We start from the raw sequence: 26,252 nt of genomic DNA, 5'->3' as shown, positions 1-26,252 counted from the left end.
TACACCAAGAAAAGAGGACTTACCTTGACAGGAAACCACATGTAGGAAGCCTCTTCAGGATATGTGAACATCCCATATTCTGGCCGGGTCATTTCTTCAAAGAGACAATCGAAAAACTCTGCTCTGACTCCTCCATAGTCATATCCAATTTCTCCACTAAATGAAACCTAAAGAAAGAGAGCAAATAATGCATCACTTCCAGAGCTCTGTACTGCTACGCATTAAATCTCGTTTAATAACTATTTATAGTGGACCCAAGTATTTGGGAGGTACTGGGGTAAGCAAATTACTTGTGTTAGTGTATTGAATTTTCTTACTAATTCTAGGAGGCTAATGAGGCTTCAAGAATTTAAATAACTTTCCCAAGGTTATACAGCTGCTAAGACTTTTTTTTTTATAAATTTATTTATTTTTATTTTTGGCTGTGTTGGGTCTTTGTTGCTGTGCACAGGCTTTCTCTAGTTGCGGTGAGCGGGGGCTGCTCTTCGTTGCGGTGCGTGGGCTTCTCACTGCAGTGGCTTCTCTTGTTGCAGAGCACGGGCTCTAGAACGCAGGCTCAGTAGCTGTGGCTTGCGGGCTTAGTTGCTCCGCGGCATGTGGGATCTTCCTGCACCAGGGCTTGAACCCGTGTCCCCTGTACTGGCAGGCGGATTCTTAACCACTGCGTCACCAGGGGAGTCCCCAGCTGCTGAGACTTAATCCTACGGGTGACAAACCTGAGAGCCTGAAGTCTTCACCACTAAACTGACCTAAATTGGCATCATTTTTATAATCATCAGGTACATTAAGTATAATGAAAGTAAACATAAAGAAATCATAAATATCAGAATGTTGTTCAGAAAAACTGAAAAAACAAAGCACACGTATTTATTGGCTTGGCTGTTGATTCCATAAGGCGGCAGCATCCCAGCTGTTGACACCAATCCCTCCTCAAGATGATTCTATTATAAGCCATGTTTGCTCCTTCAATTACTTTCTCTGTTCCTTTCTGCCTTTCCTTCTTGGAATCCTTCACTTCAGTTTACAAATATGTTAAGGTCTCCCTTATCCTTAAAAGAAAAAAAAAATCTCAACACCATTGTTTCCAGTACAGACAATACTGGCTTCCTCTACTCTAGGTTGCCAAATTTTGGAGATTAATGTACCCCAACTTCTAAACTCGTTTCTCTACTTAAATGCTTCTCTCCAAGAGGACCAAGAATCTGTGAATCCCCAATTCCAAGGACTTGAGTTTCTCATGTCTCATCTTGATTTCACCCACTCATTTTACACTTCTGGCCACTTCCTCTTTCTTCACACTCTTTTCTCCCTTGCTTTCTCTTATGAAGCACTATTTAAGCTTTCATTTCTCTCTTCTTTTTCATGCTGCTTTAATACCAGAAATTCCTGCGGCTCTGTGCTGGCACTTCTATCCTTTCTCTTACCCTGCCCCTTTATACAGGCAAGCTCCTTAACCTCACAAAGCGTGTTTTCCCATGAGATCATCAAAAAGAGTAAATGGGATAACACAGGTAAAATGTCTCACACAGTCTGGAAAATAGTAGCTGCTTATCAAACGTTACCTAAATTTTTTAAATGGATGAATGAAATATAAAAGTGGAACTAAAATAACTGAGTGGACTGGCTGGCTGACACAGTTTAGAGTCAAAATGAGTTCACTAGATTTTTTTTTTTTTTTTTTTTTTTTTTTGCGGTACGCGGGCCTCTCACTGCTGTGGCCTCTCCCGCTGTGGAGCACAGGCTCCGGACGCACAGGCTCAGCAGCCATGGCTCACGGGCCCAGCCGCTCCGCGGCATGTGGGATCTTCCCGGACCAGGGCACGAACCCGTGTCCCCTGCATCGGCAGGCAGACTCCCAACCACTGTGCCACCAGGGAAGCCCGAGTTCACTAGATTTTAAAAAATTATCTATGTGCAAAAATACACAGAAATGCCAACTCTAACTGCAAACTCCATACTTTTAAAATAGTATCTTGAGCTTTGGTCAAGTCAATCATTCTTTAATCTGAGTAGGGCAAGTGATAAACTAACGTCTCAAATCAAAAACACTCTAATAAATATTATCAGGAAAATCCTGACTTGTCTTAATTGGAAAGTCTAGAGCCTGATGGTTGGGCTGAAATCCTGGCTCTGATACTTATCAGTTGTGTCACCTTGGGATAAGTTACCTCATGGTTCTGCACCTCAGTTTCCCCATCTGTAAAAGGAGGGAAAAACAGAACCTCCTACACAGTGTGGTTCGAAGGGTTACAAAAGTGTAAAGCTTTTACAGTAGTTCCTGGCATAAGGAAAACATTCATTAGATCTTCTAGTCATTATTATTCTGTGTCGAATATCTATTAGTAAGACAAGTTATACAGTAGCTAAACCAAAGATCATTATTAATGAATATTCAGGAGATGGTGATATCTACAATTATACCCTCAAAAAACTATGTAGTCAATAAAGAGAATGTTCTCTCTTCAACAAAGCAATCTGGGCTCCCGCAGGAGAGCAGAAACAAACTCTCAATTCTCCTCTGGGTCAACCCCATCTCACTGGAACCTTTAAAAGGTGATGACCAGCCAGGCTTGGTCAAGCCTCATGAGGGAATGGACCTCTTAGGGCTAGTACTGGGCTATCTACCTGATCAGGTTGGGGCGAGGACGACCATTTCACCTGCTGCTCGTTAGCCAGACTGTACAGACAGCTCTCACCTGGAATTCACAGGTAACTGGGGAAAACTAGGGGAACTCCAATACAGATAACCCCAGCGGAAAAAGGAGATAATTCCCTCTCTGTAAGGCCCGTTATTACATTCTTTTATGTTTTCTGTCTTAGCAGCAAAAACATTAAGTAAGAATTATACTTTACCAGTAACTCCTTCCTCAAATCTTCATTCTCAAACTTATTTAGCTGATTCAAAACATCCTCAATCAAGTAATTCCTTCTGACTCTTAGATTAAAGGTGGGCAGTAAAGCAAACTCAGACCCTTCTTGTTCCACAAAGCCAGCCAACCTCACATAAGCTCGCAATTTTTTCTCCTGGGAAAAGAAAAATGTTTCACTTCATTTCACTGTTTGCTCTAAGTAGAAATTTACGAAGTAGAATAAACCGGTTCAGTTTATTATATGCGCGTGCCACAAACATTTATGAAAAGAGCCCTATATACACTCCTGAAGACAGGCTATATATTCAGTATTCACCCCCAGTGAGCAGAAGATACATGAGACATAGGAAATGAAAAGCTTTGTGGGGCTGATTTGGGTGAGCAGGAACGTGACCAACCGCGGGCTCCTCTGGACCGCTGTATCCCGTCAACACAATTATGAACGCTTCAGGGACCGACTGACGATGGTCAACAGGCTGACAGACTGACGAGTGAGCCCGAAGCAGTGAGCTGAAACCTAGTATTCTCATCAGGAAGAGAAGTTCAGACGTTTAGAAAAGAAGCCTGCTGCAGGAAAAGTGCAGGATGAAAGACCTCTCTAAAGATATCCTTTTCCAGGAGGAAAACTCAGACAAGAGATTTTAGGGGACAGATAATCTGCAAAGTTACCATGAGAGAGACAGACCCACAGACTGACAGACACACAGACCATCCATCTGGAACCAAATGGCAATTTGGGATCATTAACGTCTATGTCTCTCAGCAAAACAGAGAGAAATCAAACGCCAGTTCTATAAAAAAAAATTACCGGAAGCTTGTTTAAAATCAAGAGAGAATAGTTACAGAGTTGAAGCAAAATAAAGTTCTCGTATCTTTTTTCTTTCCATTTTCCTCTGTTAAATATTTCATTAATGGTCTTACTTGGAACTTATAAATCAATTTCCTATTTTATTTTATTATGGCAACTGCATTATGTAAAGGTATCTACTTTTATGACATAGATTTGAATATTATTCATGCACATAGATATACAGATGCATATATAAGCATAAAAGTGGCAGCGAGTGCTAACACTTTTGGGCACTTTGTGAGAGGCACTGTTCTAAATGCTTTACCTATATCAACAAATTTAATCCTTATAAAAATGCAATGAGGTACATCTTCTGAGGCATTTTCAAGTGTACAATTTTAAGTTCAAAACCCCTTGCTGGATACGCTGACAAACAGAACCAAGTCAGCTGATGACAGTAAGTACATCTGGATGGGAAATACTTTGCACAAGGCTTTTTTATGGCATGATCACAGAGTACCAGCCATTTCTCTGGGTCTGAATTTCAAGAATCCTCTGTCATCTCTGTTCCCACTACTATGTTTTCCCATTAGATTGGACCTTCTTATGTACTGGTGCTAATCCCAATCAAGCCCACGTCTGCCGTGCGTCTTTGAGTTACCGTTCAAAAGACTACCGGCGCCAACCTCAAGGCAAAAGCCCTACAGCTAGGCCCGAGCTCTCTCCTTTGCTACTGAGGACCTAATATGCCTCAAGGCCAACTCAACTCAAATTGTGACAGTCTCTCTAGCCTTCTTCATTAGAGTATAAGCTTCTTGAATTTTCACCAGTGGGTGGCTCCCTTATCACTCCTCTATTATACATTGGAAAAGATACTCATCATTTGATTTGCTAATGAAAACAAAGAAATAGGCAGGCATACCTGTTTTTTTAAACACGAGTCTGCATACAGTAGTTTAACTTTCGACAGAATATTAAAGATAAATGGAAAATGACTGAATATGACAGGACAGTGGATGTCCAGTGAAGTGTCCTAAAAATGGAAATGACAACAATTTTGATCAATGAAAGGACAGAGAAATCTTATGCCTTACTTCTTAGCCTTAAAGCCCTGATGGTTTCAGGTCTCAGTACTTAGAGCCAAAGCAATCCAAAATGCTGGTCAGTAGTGCTCAGAATATAAAATTCTACGAAACTGTGCTATAGATACCAATGAAAGGTATCTAAGCCTAGTGTTTCCAGCACTCATCTACTTTCACCATCAATTATAAACTCTGGACATTTTCCCAAGGAGGCTGCTCTGCTGCCACCTGCACTTCTGAAACGTGAAATTCGTTCAGATGCATTGGGTAAGCAGGGGAGTGACCGAATGTAGATAGCTGGTTAGCTCAGACAAGATTTTTCCCAGGCAAAGGATGATGTGCTAGGAGTAGAATTAGAACCTTCAGAGAAAAGGAGAAAAAATAATCTCAGATTACCTGCTGAGCTGGCAGCAAGAGCCCTTTAGCTTTATTTTAAGAAAATGAAAAAGGAGTACTTACATGCAGGGAACCCTCCCCAAAGTTACAGCCCTATCCTGCTGGCTCCTGGTGAGTCACCGAGCCTCCTATACCTACCTTAAGAGCAAAGCTCCACTCCCATAGGTGTTATTTCAGTACCACCCGTCCTCTAATCAGGGTGTGGAGAGATTTCTACCCTTCGGTTTTTGTGCATTTTTCATCTCGCGGCACTGTCCACAAGCTGCTTGCCTGGTTGATCTGAGCTATCCCCCCAGGCAGGAAGCACTTTTCTGTCAGTGTTCTGGCTACAAAACTGCATTGGTTTTGAGGGGTCTGCCTTGCTTTTCCCATAAGCCCTGCTATTTCTATTGGGCAATTTTGCAGAGTACAGGAAATTTTGGAAATTCGTACAAAGTTACAGAACGAGTGCCTGTATTAACTTAGCGACAATCAATACCCTCTTTAAATATGCCATACTTACTGTGTTCCTTTTCCAGATGAGCCTTCTGTATGCATCTTCACAAAAATCAAGCAAGTGTGTGAGTTCATTTACTTTGAAGATATTTTCAGGCAGCTGACATTTAGTCTGGTTTACCTTAAATAAAATACCACCTGTGAGAAAGTTCTTTATATAAAGACAATTTTGCTTAATGGCTATAAATTAGATTATCAGAATAAACAGCAAGTTAAACATACTTTTAATGACCAGAATTAAGTTCTATCCCATTCCCCCACTGCCAAAGCCCCCAACTTTCAGGAGCATAAAGAATACCTAAGATTTAACAGTAGAAATGGATGGTATGATGAAAAACTTCTAATTACTTTTAATCCATAAAAAAGCTTTAAAGAAACTCAAGTGCAAAGAAAAATACAGTGTAATATGAATCCAAACTACTCTGGGGCCCAATACTTCATGTCATGTTCTTTCTTTCTCTTTCTTTGCGGGGGGCAGTTGCTGCACTGCGCAGCTTGCAGGATCTTAGTTCCCCGACCAGTGCCACCGCACGGAGATGCTGTTTCATCCCTGTGACTAGGATCCCCAGGACCCTGCTGATCTCAGCCTTGCACTGTCAAGGGCCTCAGCAGCCTCAGAGTCATGGAGAAAGAGGGTACGCCATCTTCGTGGATTCTTCTGGATGTGTGTGTGGGGGGAGCTTGACAAGCATTCTGACGTTGCCTGTTAAGAGTCAAAGGACAAAGCAGGATCCCTTCAAGATTTCTTCTGTTGCTGCTTCAGTATTTCTAGGAATTCTCTTTGTAAGTGGCAAGCTCATTACAATACACTTTCCCTGAGCTCTTCAGTAAACTGCTCAATTTTTCAAGACCTGGAATTATTTTTTTGATTGATCTTTCACTTTTATATAAAACCTTTAAAAACAGCCAAGAGCAGGCATCACTTTTCAGCAGTAGGGCAGACATTTTTTTTAAGCAGTTTGATAGATTAGGCACTTTGATTCACTGAAAACAACCATAAATATAGGATAAACTGTAAACCAACATTTTTGGATGGAATAATCAGGTCAAAAACTAAGGGAAGGTGGCATTTCCCTTGAGAGTATCTGCCAAACCTGGTGAACCTGAACTTCAGTTTCAATGGCTGAGACTGAGAAAAGGAGACAAAGCCCAGACTCTGTCCAAATTAGGGAACCTTGCTTCATAAATCTGGGACCCAAAAGGGCTACCATTAGAGTGAACCAGGGTAACCTAGAAATGAACAAGCTCTTTCCCCCACTCCTGCATCAACCCATCCCCACCTTGACTCCAAGACCATGAGGCAAACTGTAGTTAAAATGGTGCTGGATGTTGATAGTTTGCATCTACCAACCTGAACCCCCAGTCTATCCCTCTCTCCCTCCCCCTCGGCAACCACAAGTCTGTCCTCTACGTCTGTGAGTCTGTTTCTGTTTTGTAGATAAGTTCATTTGAGACTGGCACAACATTGTAAATCAACTATACTTCAATAAAAAAAATAATAAGATACATAAGTCACGGGGTGTAAGGTACACAGGGAAAATAGTCAGTATTTTATAATAACTTTGTATGGCATGTAATCTATAGAGGTATCAAATCACTATGCTGTACACCTGAAACTAATATAAGTCAACTATACTTCAATAAATAAATTAAAAAATTTTTAATTAAAAAAAATGGTGCTGGCATTGGGGGAAAAAGGTCGCCTATAGAATTTGTCATTACAAAAGCACTCTCCTGAAAATTCACACACCAGATTCATACCACCTGGAGATCTAAAAAGCCTCAGGCCAAAATTTCAATCTTTATATTAAATGCTAATCTTTAAAGACTCATTTAATAGTACCAAACTGCTGGTGTCGCCAGGAGCCTGGCAGAAGCAAATTCTCCCTGAAAAGACCCAGCCCTTAAAGAATTCCAAAAGATAAAAGTTCCAAGGGAAATGTGCGTGGGCACGCACACACACACGCGCACACACACACACAGTGACAAAATACATGATAATGAAGGAGCCATGAGGAAGATTCAGCAGAAACTAAAGACAGCAAAAACTGACCTGCAAAGACTTCAGATACCCAGAAATTATAAATAATGACCAAGAAAAAAAAATTAAAGAACCGATGAGAACTTCCAGAAGTGAAAACATACTACTAGAAATAAAAGTCAAAAGACAGTTTTAATAGCAGACAAAAATCACTGAAAAGCGAATTCATGAACAGGAAGATAGGGCTGAAGAAATCATCCAGAATGGGGTACAAAGAGACAAACAGACGGAAATTATGACAGGATGATTAAGAGACATGGATGACAGAGTGAGAAGATCTAACATACAAAATAAGTAGAGGGCCTCCCTGGTGGCGCAAGTGGTTGAGAGTCCGCCTGCCGATGCAGGGGATACGGGTTCGTGCCCCGGTCTGGGAGGATCCCATATGCCGCGGAGCGGCTGGGCCCGTGAGCCATGGCCGCTGAGCCTGCGCGTCCGGAGCCTGTGCTCCGCAACGGGGGAGGCCACAACAGTGAGAGGCCCGCATACCGCAAAAAAAAAAAAAAAAAAGTAGAATTTCAGGAGGAGAGAGTCAATACTTGTTTTGAATTAAAACGTGTAACAACTTAGAAATGGAGGGAACATCCTTTTACCTAGAAAGATTATTTTGCAAAACCCCATAGTAAAAATGTTATATAATAGTGATATTCAGAATTTTCCTTTAAAATCACCAACAAGATTAGGCACCTACTATAACTATGACCTCTATTCAACATTCCTGTTGAACAACTAGGGATAGGAAGGCCTAGCCAGCGCAACAGGGCAAAGGAAAATAATAATAATAAAATGCCTAAGAATTGGGAAGGAAAAACATTTTTTCAAAGATATGATTGCACAGAAAATGCAAAAGTATCTATAGTTAAATTACTAGATATAATGTGAGAATTTAGCAAATTCACTGGCTATTAAAAAACCAACATTCAGGGACTTCCCTGGCAGTCCAGTGGTTTAAGACTCCGAGCTTCCACTGCATGGGGCCTGGGTTCGACCCCTGGGTGGGGAACTAAGATCCCACATGTTGCACAGGGCAGCCAAAAAAAAAAGAAAAAAGAAAAACATCAATATTCAAAAATCAATGTATTCCTACAATGCATTCCTATAATCAGTGCATTTATCTGCTATTAAACCAACAACAGATAATCTAGTTTTTAAAAGATAGCATTTACAAAAACTTTTAAAAAGTTAAATACCCTGGAATAGATTTGACTAAAGATATCCAAAACTTACATAGTAAAATAACAAACACTCATGGAAAAACTTAAAAGATAATCTAGTAAGTAGAAGAAATAGATACTTTGAAGATTCACAACAGTAAAGATGTCAATTCTCCCCAGACTGAAATACAGATTAAATGCAATTTCAATCAAATTCCCAGTAAGATCTGTGTATGTGTGTGTAGAATCTGAAAAGCCAATTCCAAAATTTACAGGGAAGAACCAGATGCCAAAAATATCCAAGATTCACTTTAAGAACAAGACAGGAGTATTTCTTTTAGCAAGTATAAACAATATAGAGCCACATAAAATGACTAACAGTACAGAAAGGAGCCTGTACATGAACCCCGAACACAGAAACTTGTTTTATGACAGTTCACACTACCTGTCAGTGCTGAAAGGACAGAGTTTCAGTTCAGTGGTGCTATGGGTACTTGTCTTCATATGGAAAATAATAAACATAAATGTTCAGTTGGATTAAACAGCAAAGTGTGAAAGGCAAAGCTAACCTCAATACTCCCTTTAGACCTTGGAGGAGTGACCTCTGCCCTGGGCCTCTGATTTAAAGGTCTTTGCTCTGGGCTTCCTCCAGCCAAGCCCCTTCCCACAAGGGGTCTGCAGGGTCAACGGGGCCTGTTTATATGCAGCCCACTCATCACACATCCCCATCTAGACTGAGCTCCAGGACCCAAGACCCCCAAGTCCCTGCCCAAATGGCTCCAAGCCAGCCCCAGGAGCTACACAGGTTTCTCCCTCCACCTACCCTCTGGGGAGTGGAAGTGTCCCAGGGGACACACCCCAAGGCTCCAGGGCCCCAGGGTTGACTAAGGAATGGCTATTGTGGGAGGTGGGATAGAACACAGAGACATGGGCTGAGGTGTCCACACACAGCCACAGGACAGCCCTGGTGTGGGAGAAAACCTAGGAAGGAAGAGAAGCGCAGAGGACCTGGGGTGGGAGCGGGGAGGGTCCGTCGGAGCCTCCCCTTTCGCTGCAGAACTCTGTAAGGAGCCAAGGTTTCAAAATTCAAACCCGGCTCCCCCTGCCATTAGGAAGGTTTATTTGTCAAGGTGGGAAGATAGAGTGTATTTTATTTCATTCAACACGTTGTCAGCTAGATTTCTAACCTTTTAAACATTAGACATATGGTATATGAGCCTCTGTTTGTACTCCTCCTCTGGTCCCAGCTACCATCTCTGTTAGAAGACTATCTAGAGCAGCCCTCGATGCCAAATCAGGCCCTCTGCTTATTTTGTAAAATCTCACAAATGCCTAAAATATTTACCATCTGGTCCTTTCCAAAAAGAAGCCCTCCTGATCCCTGATCTGGGTAATAATTTAAAACCTTGAAGGGAAAAAAAGTTTAAAACAAAACACATGGAGTAAAGATCATAAAGGAATAGACTGCCAATTTTTTTTTTTTTTTTTTTTGGCCACGCCATGTGGCATGCGCAATCTTAGTTCCCTGACTGGGGATCGAACCTGTGCCCCTGCATTGGAAGCGGGGAGTCTTAACCCCTGGACCGCCAGGGAAGTCCCCAAATTTTATCTACATTAAAATTAAGAACCTGAGTTTCAGACTTCCCTGGCGGTCCAGGGGTTAAGACTCCCCGCTTCCAATGCAGGGGGTACAAGTTCAATCCCTGGTCGGGGCACTAAGATCCCACATGCTGAGGGGTGTGGCCTAAAAAAAAAAGTGAGTTCATCAAAAACCACCAAAACAAGCTATAAACTGGGACTTGATATTTGCAACACATATAACTGACAAAGGACTAGTATCCAAACTAAAAAGTACTCCTATAATCAGTAAGAAAAAATTAAACAATACATTTAAATTGAGCAAAAGGACAGGTACTTTATAGAAGAGGAAACAAGTACTGCAATTATAAACATGAAAATATGCTCTAATTCATTAGAACCACCGAAATACAATTAAAATCATAATTTGGGGCTTCCCTGGTGGCGCAGTGGTTAAGAATCCACCTGCCAATGCAGGGGACACGGGTTTGATCCCTGGTCCGGGAAGATCCCACATGCCGCGGGGCAGCTAAGCCCGTGTGCCACAACTACTGAGCCTGTGCTCTAGAGGCCGCGAGCCACAACTACTGAGTCCACGAGCCACAACTACTGAGCCTGTGTTCCGCAACAAGAGAAGCCACCGCAGTGAGAAGCCCACGCACAGCGGCGAAGAGTAGCCCCTGCTCGCTGCAACTAGAGAAAGCCCGCGTGCAGCAACAAAGACCCAACTCGGCAATCAATCAATAATCAAGTCATAATTTGGCACGATTTCAATATGGCACTAAAAATATTTTCCAAATTTTAAAGTCAGACATGGGGCAACAGAATTCTCCTCATTTCCTGGAGAGGATTTAAATTGGTCCAACCACTTTGGAAGACAGTTTGTCACTACCCACAGAGAACAACACAGGCATATCCTCCCATCTATCAGTTCCAGAATTAGGGATGGAAACTAAAAACTAACTCTTGACACATGTACACCAAGAGATAAGTACAAAAATGTTGACAGTAGCATGTTTTCTCATAGAGGAACCCTCCCCCCAAAAAAGAATTGCAAATAGCACATACTGTATATCCATCAATACTGGAATGGATAATTCTGGTAGAGTCACACTATGGACTATGATACAGAAGTGAAAATGAAGTACAGACCTAAGTATTAATCTGGATGAGTCTAAAAAAAACAAAACGTTGTGTAAGCAGCATGTATTTGATTCATATGAAATTTTGGAAACAGCAAAACTAAACAGCATAGTGTCAAGAGATACTTATGGTTATAAAACAATAAAGAGTTAAGTGAATGATTAACTGAAAATCCAGGATCCTGGCTACCTCTGGGAGGTGAGGGGGTATAATCTGTGAGAGACACACAGGCATCTCTAAAGCACTAGAAATGTTTTCTTTTTTTAACATGGGTGGTAGTTACACTGATGTCTGTTTTACTACTTTTCTTTAAACTGTACGTGGATACTAGACACACTCCTTTATATGCATGACTTAAGTCACAAAAAACAACATTTTAAAAATAGCAGTATCAACCTCATGTTTTGTAAGAATCTGCTTAAGTTTCAAGCCAGGTGAAACCAAGGGAATTTTTATTGCAAAATAAAGATATATGGGTTTCTAAAACAGCACTTACCCTGTGCAGCTTTTTCAACATTTCTAGGAGAGTTTTAATGTGATAGTTATTCTCAGTAGTTCCAGCCCAATAATTCAGTTGCGCAATGACGGCTGTTTTAAACATCTGGACCAGTCTGATGAAAGCAGATTCTTGCAGAGATGCCCAATATTCCTCTGAGGGATACGAAGGTAAGTAACTGTCAGCATGTAATATTTCTTGGATTCTTAAAGGTAAAAAGTAGTCAATATTTTCTGAAACTGGTAGAATATTTTCATATATATTGTAGTTATAAAGACACATTTGTAATAAATTTTTCAGTAAATACAATCGGAATTGAAAGTGTAGAATTTAATGTTCTCAAAAAAATGCCTTGACAGTAAGAGGACCACAAATTTGATCTAATTAATTTGTTGGGGGGAAAAAAACTAGACAAAATTAATCAGTCACATTTTTTGCCCAGATGAAATAGCATACAGTATTAAAAACCAGATTAAGAACTATTTGTGATTACACGACTCTATTTTGCGCTCTCAGCACGAGTTTTTAACTCTTAAAAACCATCTTTCGGCATTGTATAAAAGAAAACTGCTTTAAACCAGCTTTTCATCGTTTACAATGTGACAAAACATAAGAAAGAATGGACTTTCTTAGGCTGAATATGCTATTTGTGTCAAAAACCTCATTAGAATATAATCAAGCCCCTAGAGCTGGAAATACAGGGACAGGAGGAAACAATCAGACAAATCTAGATGTGAGACACTGTACAGGACTACTGACCCACGCTCTTTAAAAAAAAAAATAACCTGTAAAATACTTTTCGGGACCAGCGCAGAAATCTGAATATGGCCTAAATGTGAGGTAATATTATGGAACCACAGCTAATCTTATTAGCTATGATAACTCTGTTGAGGTAATACAGGATTCCATATCCTCAGGAGATGCATGCTGAAATATTACGGGTAAAATGTCCTTATATCTCCAAATCACTTTCAAATAGTTCAGCAAAAATAAAATGTAACCTGTACATCAGATGTAATCTGTACACACACGGCAACATGTTAACCGCTGTTGACTCTCAGGTAGAGAGTACCTGGGATTCACTGTACTAGTCTTTCAACGTCCGTGTATGAAATTCTTCATAATGAAAAGGAGGGGGCAAAGGACCTCATGACCAAGCCACAAAGGTACCATTACAAGAACGCTAAAACGGGACTAGAACAATCCATCCTGGATGAACACAGTAATTATTACAGCATGTTAGAATATGCTAAGACTAGGAACTAAAAACCATGAATGTGTTCACAGTCACCTAAGTTCTGCCATAACTTCACTAGGCATGTGTTTCCACTGAGAAGACAGTCATGTATTTTCAAGTGTCAACATCAGTCTTACCCAGAACCTCTGACGACTGGCCACGCATTTTGTAAACAGCCTCTGCAAACGGAACCACCAGGCTCTCCCAGTTGTTATAATCATGCATCACAGGACATTCTGGGAGAAGGAAGAAAACTTCTAAAGCTTCTTGATGTGGAGAATGAAATGGAAGATTCTTGAACAGAGTATCCTTGAGACATGTGGTTATCTGTGGTCAAAAAGGATCCAGGAAAAGACACTCAAAACACAGCGGGAACTGGGTGCAATTACTGTAACAAAAGAAAGTGTGGAACCCGGAGTCTCATCCCACCGTGAAACTGGAGCAATCTCTTGGTCTCTCTAAAACCCATGTTCACAACCCATCTCATCTAGCTTCCCCAATACCTAGGTGTGTAAACGTGTGACAAGTATCCTCTCCATCCAATTGCTGGGGTTCATGAAGGAGATCAAGAAGGAATCACGTGTGCAAGATTACACTGGGTGAACGGTGGACTCAGAACTAAAAGGCAGCCCTCCCAAGATAAGGTCCACAGTCTTCCCTCCAGTTCCACTAGCACACCTCATTTTTTAAAGAGGAAGAATGTGTCAGAATCTCCCAAAGCAAAACAAAAATAAAAAACAAAATCAAACAAAAAGCAACGACTGCAACAACGAAAATCAGCATGGTTTCCTGTTAGCTTCTCACAGAAGCACCTGTCTCATCACAAACTCTCTCCATCAAACTCTAGTTTCTAGCCCTTCCAATCTTCTTAGTTTCCCCAATTCAGAAGGCAAGTGTTGAAGACAAATTCAAATGGAATTCTGAATGTTTATGTGTTCTGTGGGCTCAGATGAATGGTGATAATTTGCCTAAAACCCCGTTAAGAAGATAAGCTAGTGTGTACAGGGTTCTTGTCATTTGTCAGATACTGCGCTAAGTAATTCACATACGTAAGTTCATTTATCCTTGCCGTTTCTCTATAACACAGATGGTATGATTAACCCCGATTCATAAATGAGAACTCTGCCTGTTAGGGAAATTAACCTTCTGAGGGTCACAGAGCTAAGTGAGAATCTCTCCTGGATCTTTCTGACTCCAAACCTCAAACTCAATCACTAAGTTATGAGATACTAGCTAAATGATCTCTCTAAATGTACAAAATCTTAGTTATCCATTTTCACATAAGAACATTCTACTGGGCTCCCACCACGAGGTTCAGTCTCCGGAGTCACATGCACAGCTGACTGCCGCACATGCCCCCCTCCTTCCTCTGGGCCCCTCATCACCCACAACCCCAAACCTCCCAGCCCTTCAGAACCGCTGTACCGCTCTCAAGCCAGTTATACTGTTTCACATCTCGTGCCTTGGTGCACACCTTCCTGACTGCCTGGAATGTCCTTCCCCTGCAGGTAGCCAGTAAACTCCCCTCCCCCTGGGCACCTTGTTTTGAGCACTCTAAATAGAGCTGACCGTTCACTGCCCAGGTAATGAATCAATTCATTCATCTAAAAATATCTGTTATACACCCAGTATGTTCTAAGCTGGGAACTTGGGAAGACAACTGACACCTGCACGTAGGTATCCGTCTGCTTCACTAAACCAGGAGCCTCTAAAGACAGGGGTCTCACCACAGCTCCCTACGCTGAGCAGTATTCAAATATTTGCTGAATAAATGAAGGAAGGCCAAGTCTGTGAGTCCACATCACAGAAATCGCAAGACAGAAACATTACAGGTCTTCTGATCCAATTGTCCCATCTGAAACAATGGGAGACCGCTCTACGATTATGTCGCTTGCACTGTATATGATATTGTTCTGGCACAACTAAGGTATAATTAGCCTTAGTGATGAACTGGTCCAACCTCTTCCCTTCACAGATGCAGAAATGGCTTTCTCTTTCTGGTGATCTTTCTACTAACTGCTGCAGAGTCCTGATAAAGGTGCATAATTAGGGATCCATTTTACATCAGACTCCTAATTGGGCAATGGTTCTGCCAAAGTTAAAATAATTAATTTTTCCATCTTCCCTTGAGAAAAGAGTGTGCGAGAGAGAACCTGCAGCTAAGGTACAGAATGCTGAGTGTGTCAGACAGAGCAAGAGACCAGGTGAGGGAGCTGAGAGCAGGAAGAGAACAAGCACGAGACAGAGAGAGGGAAAGAACAAGAGCCACAGAAGCAGAAGGAAAGACCAAATGGGGGTGGGGGTAGCCAAGAGAAGTGAAGGAGGGGGAGGGAGAGAGGGAGGGAGGGAGAGAGAGAGCGCGCAAAAACGAGCCAGAGACCCAGAAAGCAACAGATTGAGAGAACAACACAGACAGTACCACCCCTAGCTCAATCAGTACAGTAGAACAGGGAAATAAAATTAATAAAAGCTACATTAGGAAAGGCTACATTCATAAAGGAAGCATGCCTGAAGCATCTCCAAGAGGGAAGCCTAAAGATAGTAGAAACAGTGCTGAAACAAAGAAGCAACAATCCCAGAAAGAACAAGAATATTCTAGAACCTACAGAAAAGGAAGTGCAGACCAGGCAGTCCTTGGTGAGGGGGACATTCATATCAGAAAAAGTGTTTTCATTTCTATACTTATGTTTAAAATAACTGCAAATAAAATGTTGTTCTTATTCTAGTGTACCAGTCTCAACATATATTTTAATCATCTTCCTAAAGCCCTAAATTGAAAACATTCCCTCTAGGGGAGTGCCTGTACATATATGTGTATGTGTGTGGGCACCAATGAACTAGTTAGATTATTTGTAATCTAAGTGCCTCCTATACTACCTATTTCACCCTAAGTGGGGAAACTCCTGAATGGTAACTGAGTTTAACTTAATCTGTATATGCCACAGGGTCTCAAAGAGCATCTGAAAACAAGATATTTCTTCTGAAATTTTCAGTTCTTATAAAAATGTTTCAGTGTATTTTCTTTTTCCAGGTAACAATCTGAAGAATACCACCATGTTAGTAATCCAGTCCTTTTGGGTTAACTCCTTAAAGGTGTCCCTTGCTGTATTTAAGTCCAAATGAATAGACATCGTTTCTCCAGCTATTCTGTGGAAGGAAGGTAAATGAAAAATGGATGAATAAGTAAATGAAAAAGGACATGTCAAAATTAAATATTTTATTAGATTATTTATCCAGATGAAAAGTTTCTTCTCAAGCTTGCTTCATTTTAATAAAATTACTTTTTTCTCACCTTTTCAATAACTATAAAAATTTGGCTGAATACAAACACCATTGAAAATATAGCTGACAAAATATGATTATTTCTGAAATGTCAAAAAATCGAGGCTGCATTAACAATACATATGCTATCAGACTTTATATCAGATATTGTCTTATCTTAAATGAGTAATCAATAAATATTTATTTTTCAGTACAAAAAAAAATAGCCACAGAAAAAAGGTAAAGGTTTTTCTTGTTTTCCAGTTACATGAACTATAAGCAGGGACCAAAAAAGGGGTTTCAGAGCAGTAAATTTTTAGTAATCAAAGAGAAAATTACTAATGAAATGTCTGTCTTAGCTCAAGAATTACATTTATACTGGACTGAATATACTGTCTAAAAATAGACCCATTCTTTGTGAAATAATACATATATTTAGTGTCTGAAAACAGAAAAAGTTATTTTAAATAAATATTATACCAATATTTAGGAAAAGAAGTACAAAGTCATTCTTTCATAATACTTAAAAATTCAAAGAAACCTTAGTATCTAGCAATAAGGAAGTAATCAAATAAATTAAGGTGTGTCCTTCCCGTGGAATACCATGCAACCATTAAAATGATGTTATGGGGAAATACTGAATAATATAAAAACTGAATAAAATGGAAAAATGGGCAAATGTATTAAGTGTGAAGAAATGTATAAAACAATATAATTCCATTTTTTGTAAAACAACAGATTTGCATTAAAAAAGATATTTATACAAACACTAGCTATTACACTTAAGTGGTGAATTTTGGCTGATTTTCATTTTCTTTTTGTTTCATGTCTTTTTTTTTTGACATTTTCCACAGCAAGCATATATGTGCTTTTGTAGGAAAAAAAAGGTAATTTTTAAAAAGAGATAAAGACATAGATAATTATTTTACCCTCAAACCATTTTCGTTACCATCTATCACAGTTTTTTAAATTGAGATATAATGGACACATAACATTATATTAGTTTCAGGTGTGTACAACATAATGCACTGATATATGTAAAGCATATACTGTGAAATGATCACCACAAGTCTAGTTAATATTCATCACCACACATACTTACACATTTTTTTCTTGTGATGAGAACTTGTAAGATCTATTCTCTCAGCAACTTTCAAATATACAATACAGTATTATTAACATAGTCACCATGCTATCTATACATAGTGTTTTCAACAGAATTTTAAATTTATTATATATATTACCTTTCCCTTAAAAAACTTCCAGCCAGACATGCAGGAGATGAAAATATCTCTCTGATTTCCCTATATTAGGAAGAAGATGGTGGTTAAAACAAATCAGAATATGCCTCCTTGTAGCAGGAGACATGATAAATTGTCCTTCAAACTCCTCCCTCCATCTCCAATTTATTTGTATATTGCCATGGGCATCTGAAAGTCTCATTTGCGAAATCTCAAAATTTCAGAGGCAAACAAACATGGGAAATAAAAAGATATGTACTCAGAGAAGCCAGAGGGGAAGAGGATAAGGCTTGACCTAGGATATTTTCTTGGACAAATAAAACACTCCCAACCCACCCAGCTTTCCAAGCCCTACTTATTTCTATTCCACTGGAATAGAAACAAAAAAAATTAACTAGAAATTAAAGGTGGGGATGTATGCTCAGTTCTGTCATAGAAGTACTTGCACAAATAGTTCTTGACCATTTGTGCTCTGCATGATGCAGCTATTTGGTATAACTATTTTCCAGAATTAGGAAGCCATACCTAAAAATGTCTCTAAAAGGAAACGCCTGTATAAATGAGTATAATTTGTACAGGTGGTAGGAGTTCTATCATTGAGAATAAGGTTGCCTAAGCTGTTCAGCTGCGAATAACAGCTCAACAAACAAGAGGCTCTAAAGTCAACGAGGGTTGAGAAACTGTAGACTATATTTCCTGCTCAGTGTCACAATTAAACATATCAAAGGCCCAGAGAACTCCTGCAGTAAAGAAAGACACCCCCATGGAGCTTACATGCTAAACTGTATGTGTCAACTTGGCTAGGCCATGGTACCCAGAGATTTGATCAGACACCAATCTAGGTGTTGCTGTGAAGGTATTTTTTAGATGAGATTAACATTCAAATCAGTAGACTGTGAGAAAAGCAGATGACCCTCCATAATGTGGGTGGGCCTCGCCCAATCAGTTGAAGGCCTTAAGAGAAAAAGTCTAAGGTCTCCAGAGGAAGAGGGAATTCTGCCTCCAGACTGCCTTGAGACTCAAGCTGCAATATCAACTCTTCCCTGGATCTCCAGCCTGCTGTCCTGCCTCAGAGATTTTGTACTTACCATCCCCTACAACTGCATGAGCCAATTCCTTAAAATCTCTCCCCACCACCCTCAAACACACCCTACTGGTTCTGTCTCTCTGCAGATCTCTGACAAATGGACCACTAGTGGACCACAAAATCTCACATCTCTGTATTATGCAGAACCAGTTGGGGAAACACTGCTTTAGAGAGCTATATGAGCAGACACGTAGGGTGTACCTTTTTGTATTCTGCCACTGTTTAGTCCCCACGTCAGCAATCCATCTCTTTACAGTGCCTTCATTCAAGGTAGGAATTTTCCTCCTCAGATTAACGTAGGAATTCTGTAAACAAACAAAATAGTAAAATACAGTAACTCAGACACCACAGAAATAGGTAACCAAGTCTCAGGCACGTTCTAAGGATAGAGAGTAATACTAAGCGTGGATAACATAGCTCTGCAAAAATCATAAAGTAAGATTCTACCAAGGAACAATCAATCATTTGCCTGGTTGCCAATTTCTTGTCCAAGGGTGCTTAGATCCAAAGTAAGGTTCTCTGAATGCCCCAACACTGAACACTTTATACGGGTATGATCAGATTAAACTGAACATCAGACAGCTTTGAGTGGAGAGATCCTAAAAGGACTGAGTATAGAAGTAGCAGGAACTCGGTTTGCCTTGGTGGAGTAGGATATGGAGGTTACAGACTGATTATTCATAAGACTATAAACCTCGGGTCTTTTTTAGTATTGGCTGGCAAAGTCACTTCAGAGTATCAACCTGTTGGTTCACTAGCACCCTGACCAAAACGCTCTTGGGAAGGAGCCTCCCGAAAGGTAAGCAGGTCTAAGGAAATCACACGTATTTGACATACACTAAGGGCAAATCTGCTGACTTTTCTGAGTAAATACATATGTAGTTTAGACAATAAAGGATCAATAATGTCTAACAGTTCCCCAAACTCAGCCTAGTAACCTGATGATTTTGGAATTCACCAAATCTGGATTCTAGAACCTTGTTTTGCTTAAAATACCAAGTTATAAAACTTCTAGAGATCTATCTTTACCTCTTTTTCCACCCAAAGCAAAATGCTTTGATCTCCTCCAGCAATCATTATTAACTCCTTTTCTGAGTTATGGCTTTCTGAAAGGGATTTACAAAAAATCAGAGTTTAGAAACACATTTGATACAAATATACACACTCAGCCTAAATAATTTTAGATTCTTCTTAAAGTGAGTCCTTTTATCTTTCTGACAGACAAAGACTCAGTACATTTCCTACCGATAAAGCAGAAGTACATATCTACTTCAGGGTAAAGTCTAGTTAGCAAACATAGATGATTCGCAAGGTCGGCGACGTGCTATCAGTTTAATACACATAATTAACATAAATGCTCATATATACAACACAGTCAAACAAATATTTGATTAGTTAACAGTTCCCTGGTTTAATTCAGCGCCTCTTACTAAAAATTTATTATTCTACAACTCAAGATTTAATCAACGACTACTGGCTGTGAAGAATGTAAGTACTTCAAAAGCCTATGTAAGTGGTTATAAGAAATCAGATATACTTGATCTGCTTAAGGAAATAACACGACTGTTCATTTCCCCAAAAGAACTGAGAGAATTCTGGTACTTCCGGTCACCACTAAGCTTTCAGAAACAAGTGACCCAAGGGCTCCGAGGCACTTCTACAGTGGAACGTTTCAGAGCTAAGGCTCTAAAGTTACACTGGGCACAGTTCACGTGTCCAGCCACAACCCTTCACAGGCTAACCTTCTGCCCTCCAAGTCTCTGCACCGTCCAGCAAAAGAGGACTGAGAGTACACATCTCCTGGAACTGTTTAGGGACCGGTGAGTCAGGCACAGTTTACAGTGCCTGGCATGTGTCGGCTGCTCATCATTCTGAGGGTTTTATGTGATTATGAGTCAATTTAATCAGGTAAGAAAAACAATCACTATGGAATTAATAGGTCCCTTGAAAACTGGAATCAGAGGCTGCATAGGCCTCTGAACCCATAGTCTATTTTACGTTGTATCATTTTAGATCCACATTAATCTTAACCTGAAGGGCTAAGGGAAAACTAATGGTTATTTCGACTTGATAAACTAGATTGGCTGTGTTACGCTGTTTACAAGTAAACAAATGAAAGCAATGTTTAGAAAACCTCCCTTCACAGTCATACATTTCTTTTCTTGCCCACATTACACACTTAGAACCATCAGTTTCTCAACCGAGGTACTCATGCCAAATCCTGTGCTCCTAAAGAATTTACCAAACGTGAGTTCTTCGTTTGATGGCAATCTCATGGGACGTGGTATCAGTTGATTACGTGTTCCATTTCCCAGTTGTCCTTCTTTTCCAGAACCAAAAGAAAAGACCTTCCCCACATCAGAAACATAGGCAAGTGTGTGCTGCCTATTAAATGAAAGCACATACGGTCAGTTCTCAATCATCCACAACGATTAGAGTATGCAGCAATCTGGTAAACTGAAGAAACTACACTACTCAGTCAGTGAAACCAGCTAACCAACTTCCAATGGATGACATTAGCCATCTAGAAACTAAGAAACCACTAATGTGTGGCTGAGATGATTTTGGAACCCCTAAGCGTGCTGAAGGCCATGATGCTGCACCCAGGCAAATGACATTCTCTTCGTCAGAACAAGCACCACCTCTTGCTTTCTTTTTTAGGCCTTGGCTTGAGTCCCACCTTCTGGAAGCCATCTCTGAGCCCCTCCCCTCCCCATCCTAGAAGACAGCATTAGGTGACCCTCCCTGAGCTCCCTGCTCTATTTCCCAAAGACCTTTATCATGCTGATTTTCCTACTGATTTGCTTGATGGCCTCTCATACTATACAGATGTATAAGGAAAGAATTTGGCCTTACTCACAGGTCTGGCCTTTGTCCTCACTTCCTGGGAAGTAATGTCTAAACCCTTAGAATTTTCCTAGTGATAGGAGTGTCTCCCTTATTCATGGTAAGCCCGCCCCTAAGACCACACCTAATAGTTTATCCAGGGGACTCATGGAAGCCCCTCCAGCTGTATGTAAGCCCAACCTCTCGATACACAGAGGCTGGAGGTTGAGTTCAACCACATGGGCAATAATTCAATCAATCATGACTAAGCAATGAAACCCCAATAACAACCCTGGACTTGCGTGAGCTTCCCTGGTTGGCAATATTCTTCAGTCATGTATCAGGCTGGGAGGAGGCAACACGGCCCATGGCTCCAAGGGGAGTGGACACCAGAAGCTCCTCATCTGGGCCCCTTCTAGACTCTGTCTTATGCATCTCTTCCTCTGACTGGTTCTAACTTGTATCCTCTTGTAATAAAAGTGACCATCAGTGTAGTAGCTTTCACTGAGTCTTGTGTCTTTCTAGTGAATTCTCCTATGTTAGCAGGGGTACTGCCTGGTTTGCAGTAAGACATTTCTAAGGTGAGGACTCCTTCTGTAACACATGCTACTCAGAGGAATGTATGTTACGAAAAAGTACAAAGTGGTGACAGTGTTCCTTTGGTTAATGCAGAGATGGAGTGATGACATCAATGGCTAAACCTTTCTAACTCATGTTTGTTCATTTTTTTCCAAATAAATGATAACTTTTTTTTAAAGATAAAAGTGCATTCGAACAGTTACAAAGGTATTTCACTAAAGGACCAACAGAAAGTAAATATATTTACACATTAAAAAAAATCAATGAAAGTAAATGTGTATAGTAAAATGTTTATTATGATTGTCTAATAATGTAAAATTAAGCATCTTCACCTATCTGAAAATGTTTGATACCTTTATTTCAATCAAAGAAACTTGATGGAAATTTTATTAAACTACCTATCTAAATTTACTGTGCATATCTTACCAATTTTCATTGACACTTTACAACTTACCTCCCACATGCTATCTGGGTCACTCTATTCCCAACGAGTCCAGTTACCAAACAGGGTCTTAACTCATTCTGTGTTGAATTGTGACCGAGTTGCCCATATTTTCCAGCACCGAAAGTAAACACCAGCCCATCCTAAAGAAAGAGAACTTCGTATCAGGTTCTAGAGAAATATGACACAGAAGTAAACACTCACTGATGCAAAGGCGTCAGTGAAAACTCAATAAAATCACCATCAAAGCAAAGCCCCCCAGTGATCATGACAGTCCTGCATGTGGGCAGTGGTGACCTTTCTTCTCTGGGGAACACTAGCTGCCCACATCTCCAGGTTCTAGTGTTTTCTCCACTACTAAGTGCTGTCCTGGAATTACAGTCAAAGAGACAAGGGTAACGCACCTTTGTGAGCAGGGCAGTGTGAGAGCCACCACAAGCAAGAAATTCAACTTTCTGGTTGGCCAGCACTTCAATGAGGGAAGGAGAAGCTTTATCTAGGCAAGGGAAAGAAGAGTTCAAGTGACCCAAAGGAAATGGTGAATTTCACACTAGAGTTCCACCTACTGATAAAATACCCAGACCACTTCCTCTAGGCCCATCACGACAGCTCCTAACACACTTTGACAAGAAAGGCTCTGTGTTGGTACATTTAGGTCTAAAAGCAGAGGTGGGCAGTGGTCAAAGGGCCACACGCGGGGGCACTCACCTGTGAAAGTGTCACTTTCACTTCCCAGAGCCCGTTCTTCTCTTTTTAACCTGACCTGATTAGCCTTCACTGAAGCATACCTGATATTTCCAAGACCCATCTAGCGTTACCCTTTTAATGAACATAAAGCTTCTTTTCTTCTTTCAAAGTCTCTACGACACTGTCCTTCCCTTACACTACCTCTTCTCTCTTTCACGATTATTTTCTTGTCCAATCACTTAGAGATTCAGCAAAAATAAGTTCAACTGTCCTTTGTTCCTTTTCCTCCTCTGAGTATTTTTCTAACACTGACTTACAGGTTCTCCTGAGTAACTAGCATTGGACCGTGTGAGGCAGAAATGCAGTATCGGATCAGTAACTCTGGGGGTAATGTGTACATTATCACAGCTAATAAAGCAGCAGAGTTTGCCACACCTGAAATCTCTAACAAGGTGTTTGGGGTCATCAGAAGTATTGCCATCTGCTTTGTAGACGTAGCTCAATAATGCGAATTGTTGTGTCGTTGTTGTGTGTGTACAGATGTAATGAATACCTTAGGAGACTAGGACAGGTGAGCTTCTAAATAGAATTTTAGTATCCTTTTGTCCTAATGTAATTGGAATAATAGACATTTAAGTGCACAAGTACCTTGAAGGTCACTTCATCCAAACTCATCACTTTACAGAAAAAGAAAATAAGACCTAGAGAAAAATAAGTGACTTGGGTAGGCCCTGAAATTAGTTAACTTGAAGTGGGCATCACAGCCCAGGTATTCTGATCCCCAGTCCCATGCTCTTTCCCTTTTTCCCACTTAGCCCTGACACACGTCTCAATCACAGCCATGACCTCCACACTGTGCACGCATGTCGTTTAGACCAATTCTGCCCTGAAGACAGAGAGATAACCAGGGAGATCGGTGCTAATGAAAGTGGGGGTCTGAATCATTTCTGCCAGGGAAGTCTGTGGTACATTCATCTCTTACATGACAAATATATATTTGTTTAGAATATGAATTTGAAAATATGTTTCCATACTGTCGGTGTGGCCCAGGCCCAGCTGTCCACAATCATTTCTTCCCCATGAGTAAATGTTTCCCGACATGGATAAGGCCATGCTGTGGGCTTCTCCTGCAGAAATCTGAACCAAGGGGACTCCTGAGAGGTGCTCCACGATCTGCGGTGTTGGGATCGAGGCACATGTTCTTCCAACTCCAAGCTGGCCGTGTAAGTTCTGTCCCCACGCAAAAAGCTCACCACCTTGACGTAAACAGAGAAAACACTGTCTTAGTCAGTTTAAAATGCAGCAGACATCACCCTAGGACGTTATGTGCTATCCATACTACACCATCATGATCTCCTCCGTTCAAACTGACAAGACTGCTCAGATCCTCTCACGTCTCAGTCAGAAAAACCAGAACCTTCTCTTTAGCGATGACAGTTACAATCCCTTACCTCTTACCTCAAAGGGTAGTGCTATGAACTGAATGTCTGTGTCCCCTCAAAACGCCCACGTTGAAATCCTAACCCTCAGTGTGACAGTATTAGGAGGTGAGGCCTTTGGGCGGTGACTAGAATTAGATGAGATCGCGAGGTGGGGGGCACTCATGAATGGGGTTAACGCCCTTATAAGTGGGTCCCCAGAGAGCTCCCTCACCCACTCCACCTGTAAGAAAACTGGCCCTCACTAGACACCGAACCTGCTGGAACCCTGACTTTGGACTTCTACCTCCAGAACCGTGAGAAATAAATTTCTGCTGTTTAAGCCACCCAGTCTATTTTTGTTATAGCAGCCTGAACGGACAAAGAATTAAGCTATCTGAATATATTATAATCAAATTCAAGAAACACTTATTTTAAAAATCCCACAGGATGGGCCCATGAAAGATAGAAACATCCTACATTTGGGAAAATAAAACCTAAAACTACTTTTCTTTCTTTCCCTCTCCCAAGTGCCTTAAGATGCTAAATAAATACCTTAAAAATACATTGAAAACTGCAGCACAGTATTTTGAAAGAGTGAGCATCTTCTTCCATTAATTAAATATATGGAACATATTTTTATTTTACTTATTTATTTTAAAATTTTTTATTGGAGTATAGTTGATTTACAATGTTGTGTTAGTTTCAGGTGTACAGCAAAGTGAATCAGTCATACCTATACATATTGGATCATATTTTTAAAGAAAAGTTCTTAGATATTATCTAATAGAGATGACAGTATCTAACGGAGTCTAAAAAAATATATCGGAGATTTAATGTTTACTGAGCAGGACCTGGTGGGAGACAGAGGTTTTCCTTCAAACGTAATTATCACATGCCTATCAGCCACCAGGAATATTATGATACCACTGAGAACGATCAGCAGTTCCCTTTCTTGCTTTCCCAACTTTCATTCTTCCTAGATTGTGATTTACCAATAATAAACCCTGAACAACCCCTTTGTCCCACATCCCTAGATCCTGCGCTTCTTGAAGGCACAGTGTGTCTGTCTCATCTTCACAACCTCAGTATGGTAGATACTCAAAATGAAAGATCTGTTCATAAATGGATGAACTCAAAAAACCAGTTTTTTCCAATACAAGTTTTATACACTCAAACCTTAACAGGGCTTTCAGTACAGGTCAAATACTTGATTACTTACTTCCCATGAATTCCAGCTTTCATTCAGTTTATGTTTATATCTGTCCTACGTATTTAAAAAATTTCCTTGATCCTGAATTCCCCCCCTCTATCGCCTTCCTGTCTTAATTAGGTCAAGTTTCTTCAGGAAATACTCCATATTCACTACTTCCCTTCCCTACCATGATGGTATCTGGTAAGAAACAGGAAGTAATAAAGGGCTGGGGAG

General features: G+C 40.5%; 1 protein-coding gene across 3 annotated transcripts in view; it reads right to left on the bottom strand.

The window, feature by feature from the left end:
- The window catches only part of HERC5 (HECT and RLD domain containing E3 ubiquitin protein ligase 5), a 41,731-nt gene that overhangs the window by 10,875 nt on the left and 4,604 nt on the right, over positions 1–26,252 (bottom strand). For all 3 annotated transcript variants that reach the window (XM_060114940.1, XM_060114953.1, XM_060114948.1), the window contains 14 exons: positions 24,440–24,661; positions 23,123–23,214; positions 22,731–22,861; positions 21,114–21,256; positions 19,901–19,977; positions 19,073–19,176; positions 17,788–17,847; positions 16,336–16,429; positions 13,420–13,609; positions 12,046–12,200; positions 5,641–5,754; positions 4,583–4,693; positions 2,854–3,024; positions 24–167 (listed from right to left, as the gene is read on the bottom strand). In XM_060114940.1, coding sequence (XP_059970923.1) covers positions 24–167; positions 2,854–3,024; positions 4,583–4,693; positions 5,641–5,754; positions 12,046–12,200; positions 13,420–13,609; positions 16,336–16,429; positions 17,788–17,847; positions 19,073–19,176; positions 19,901–19,977; positions 21,114–21,256; positions 22,731–22,861; positions 23,123–23,214; positions 24,440–24,661 — 1,808 coding nt within the window. The remainder of the gene's footprint in view (positions 1–23; positions 168–2,853; positions 3,025–4,582; positions 4,694–5,640; positions 5,755–12,045; positions 12,201–13,419; positions 13,610–16,335; positions 16,430–17,787; positions 17,848–19,072; positions 19,177–19,900; positions 19,978–21,113; positions 21,257–22,730; positions 22,862–23,122; positions 23,215–24,439; positions 24,662–26,252) is intronic.

The sequence above is a fragment of the Mesoplodon densirostris genome, chromosome 1, assembly GCF_025265405.1.
Source record: "Mesoplodon densirostris isolate mMesDen1 chromosome 1, mMesDen1 primary haplotype, whole genome shotgun sequence".
NCBI lineage: Eukaryota > Metazoa > Chordata > Mammalia > Artiodactyla > Ziphiidae > Mesoplodon > Mesoplodon densirostris.
This window is presented reverse-complemented; position numbering and strand designations above follow the sequence as displayed.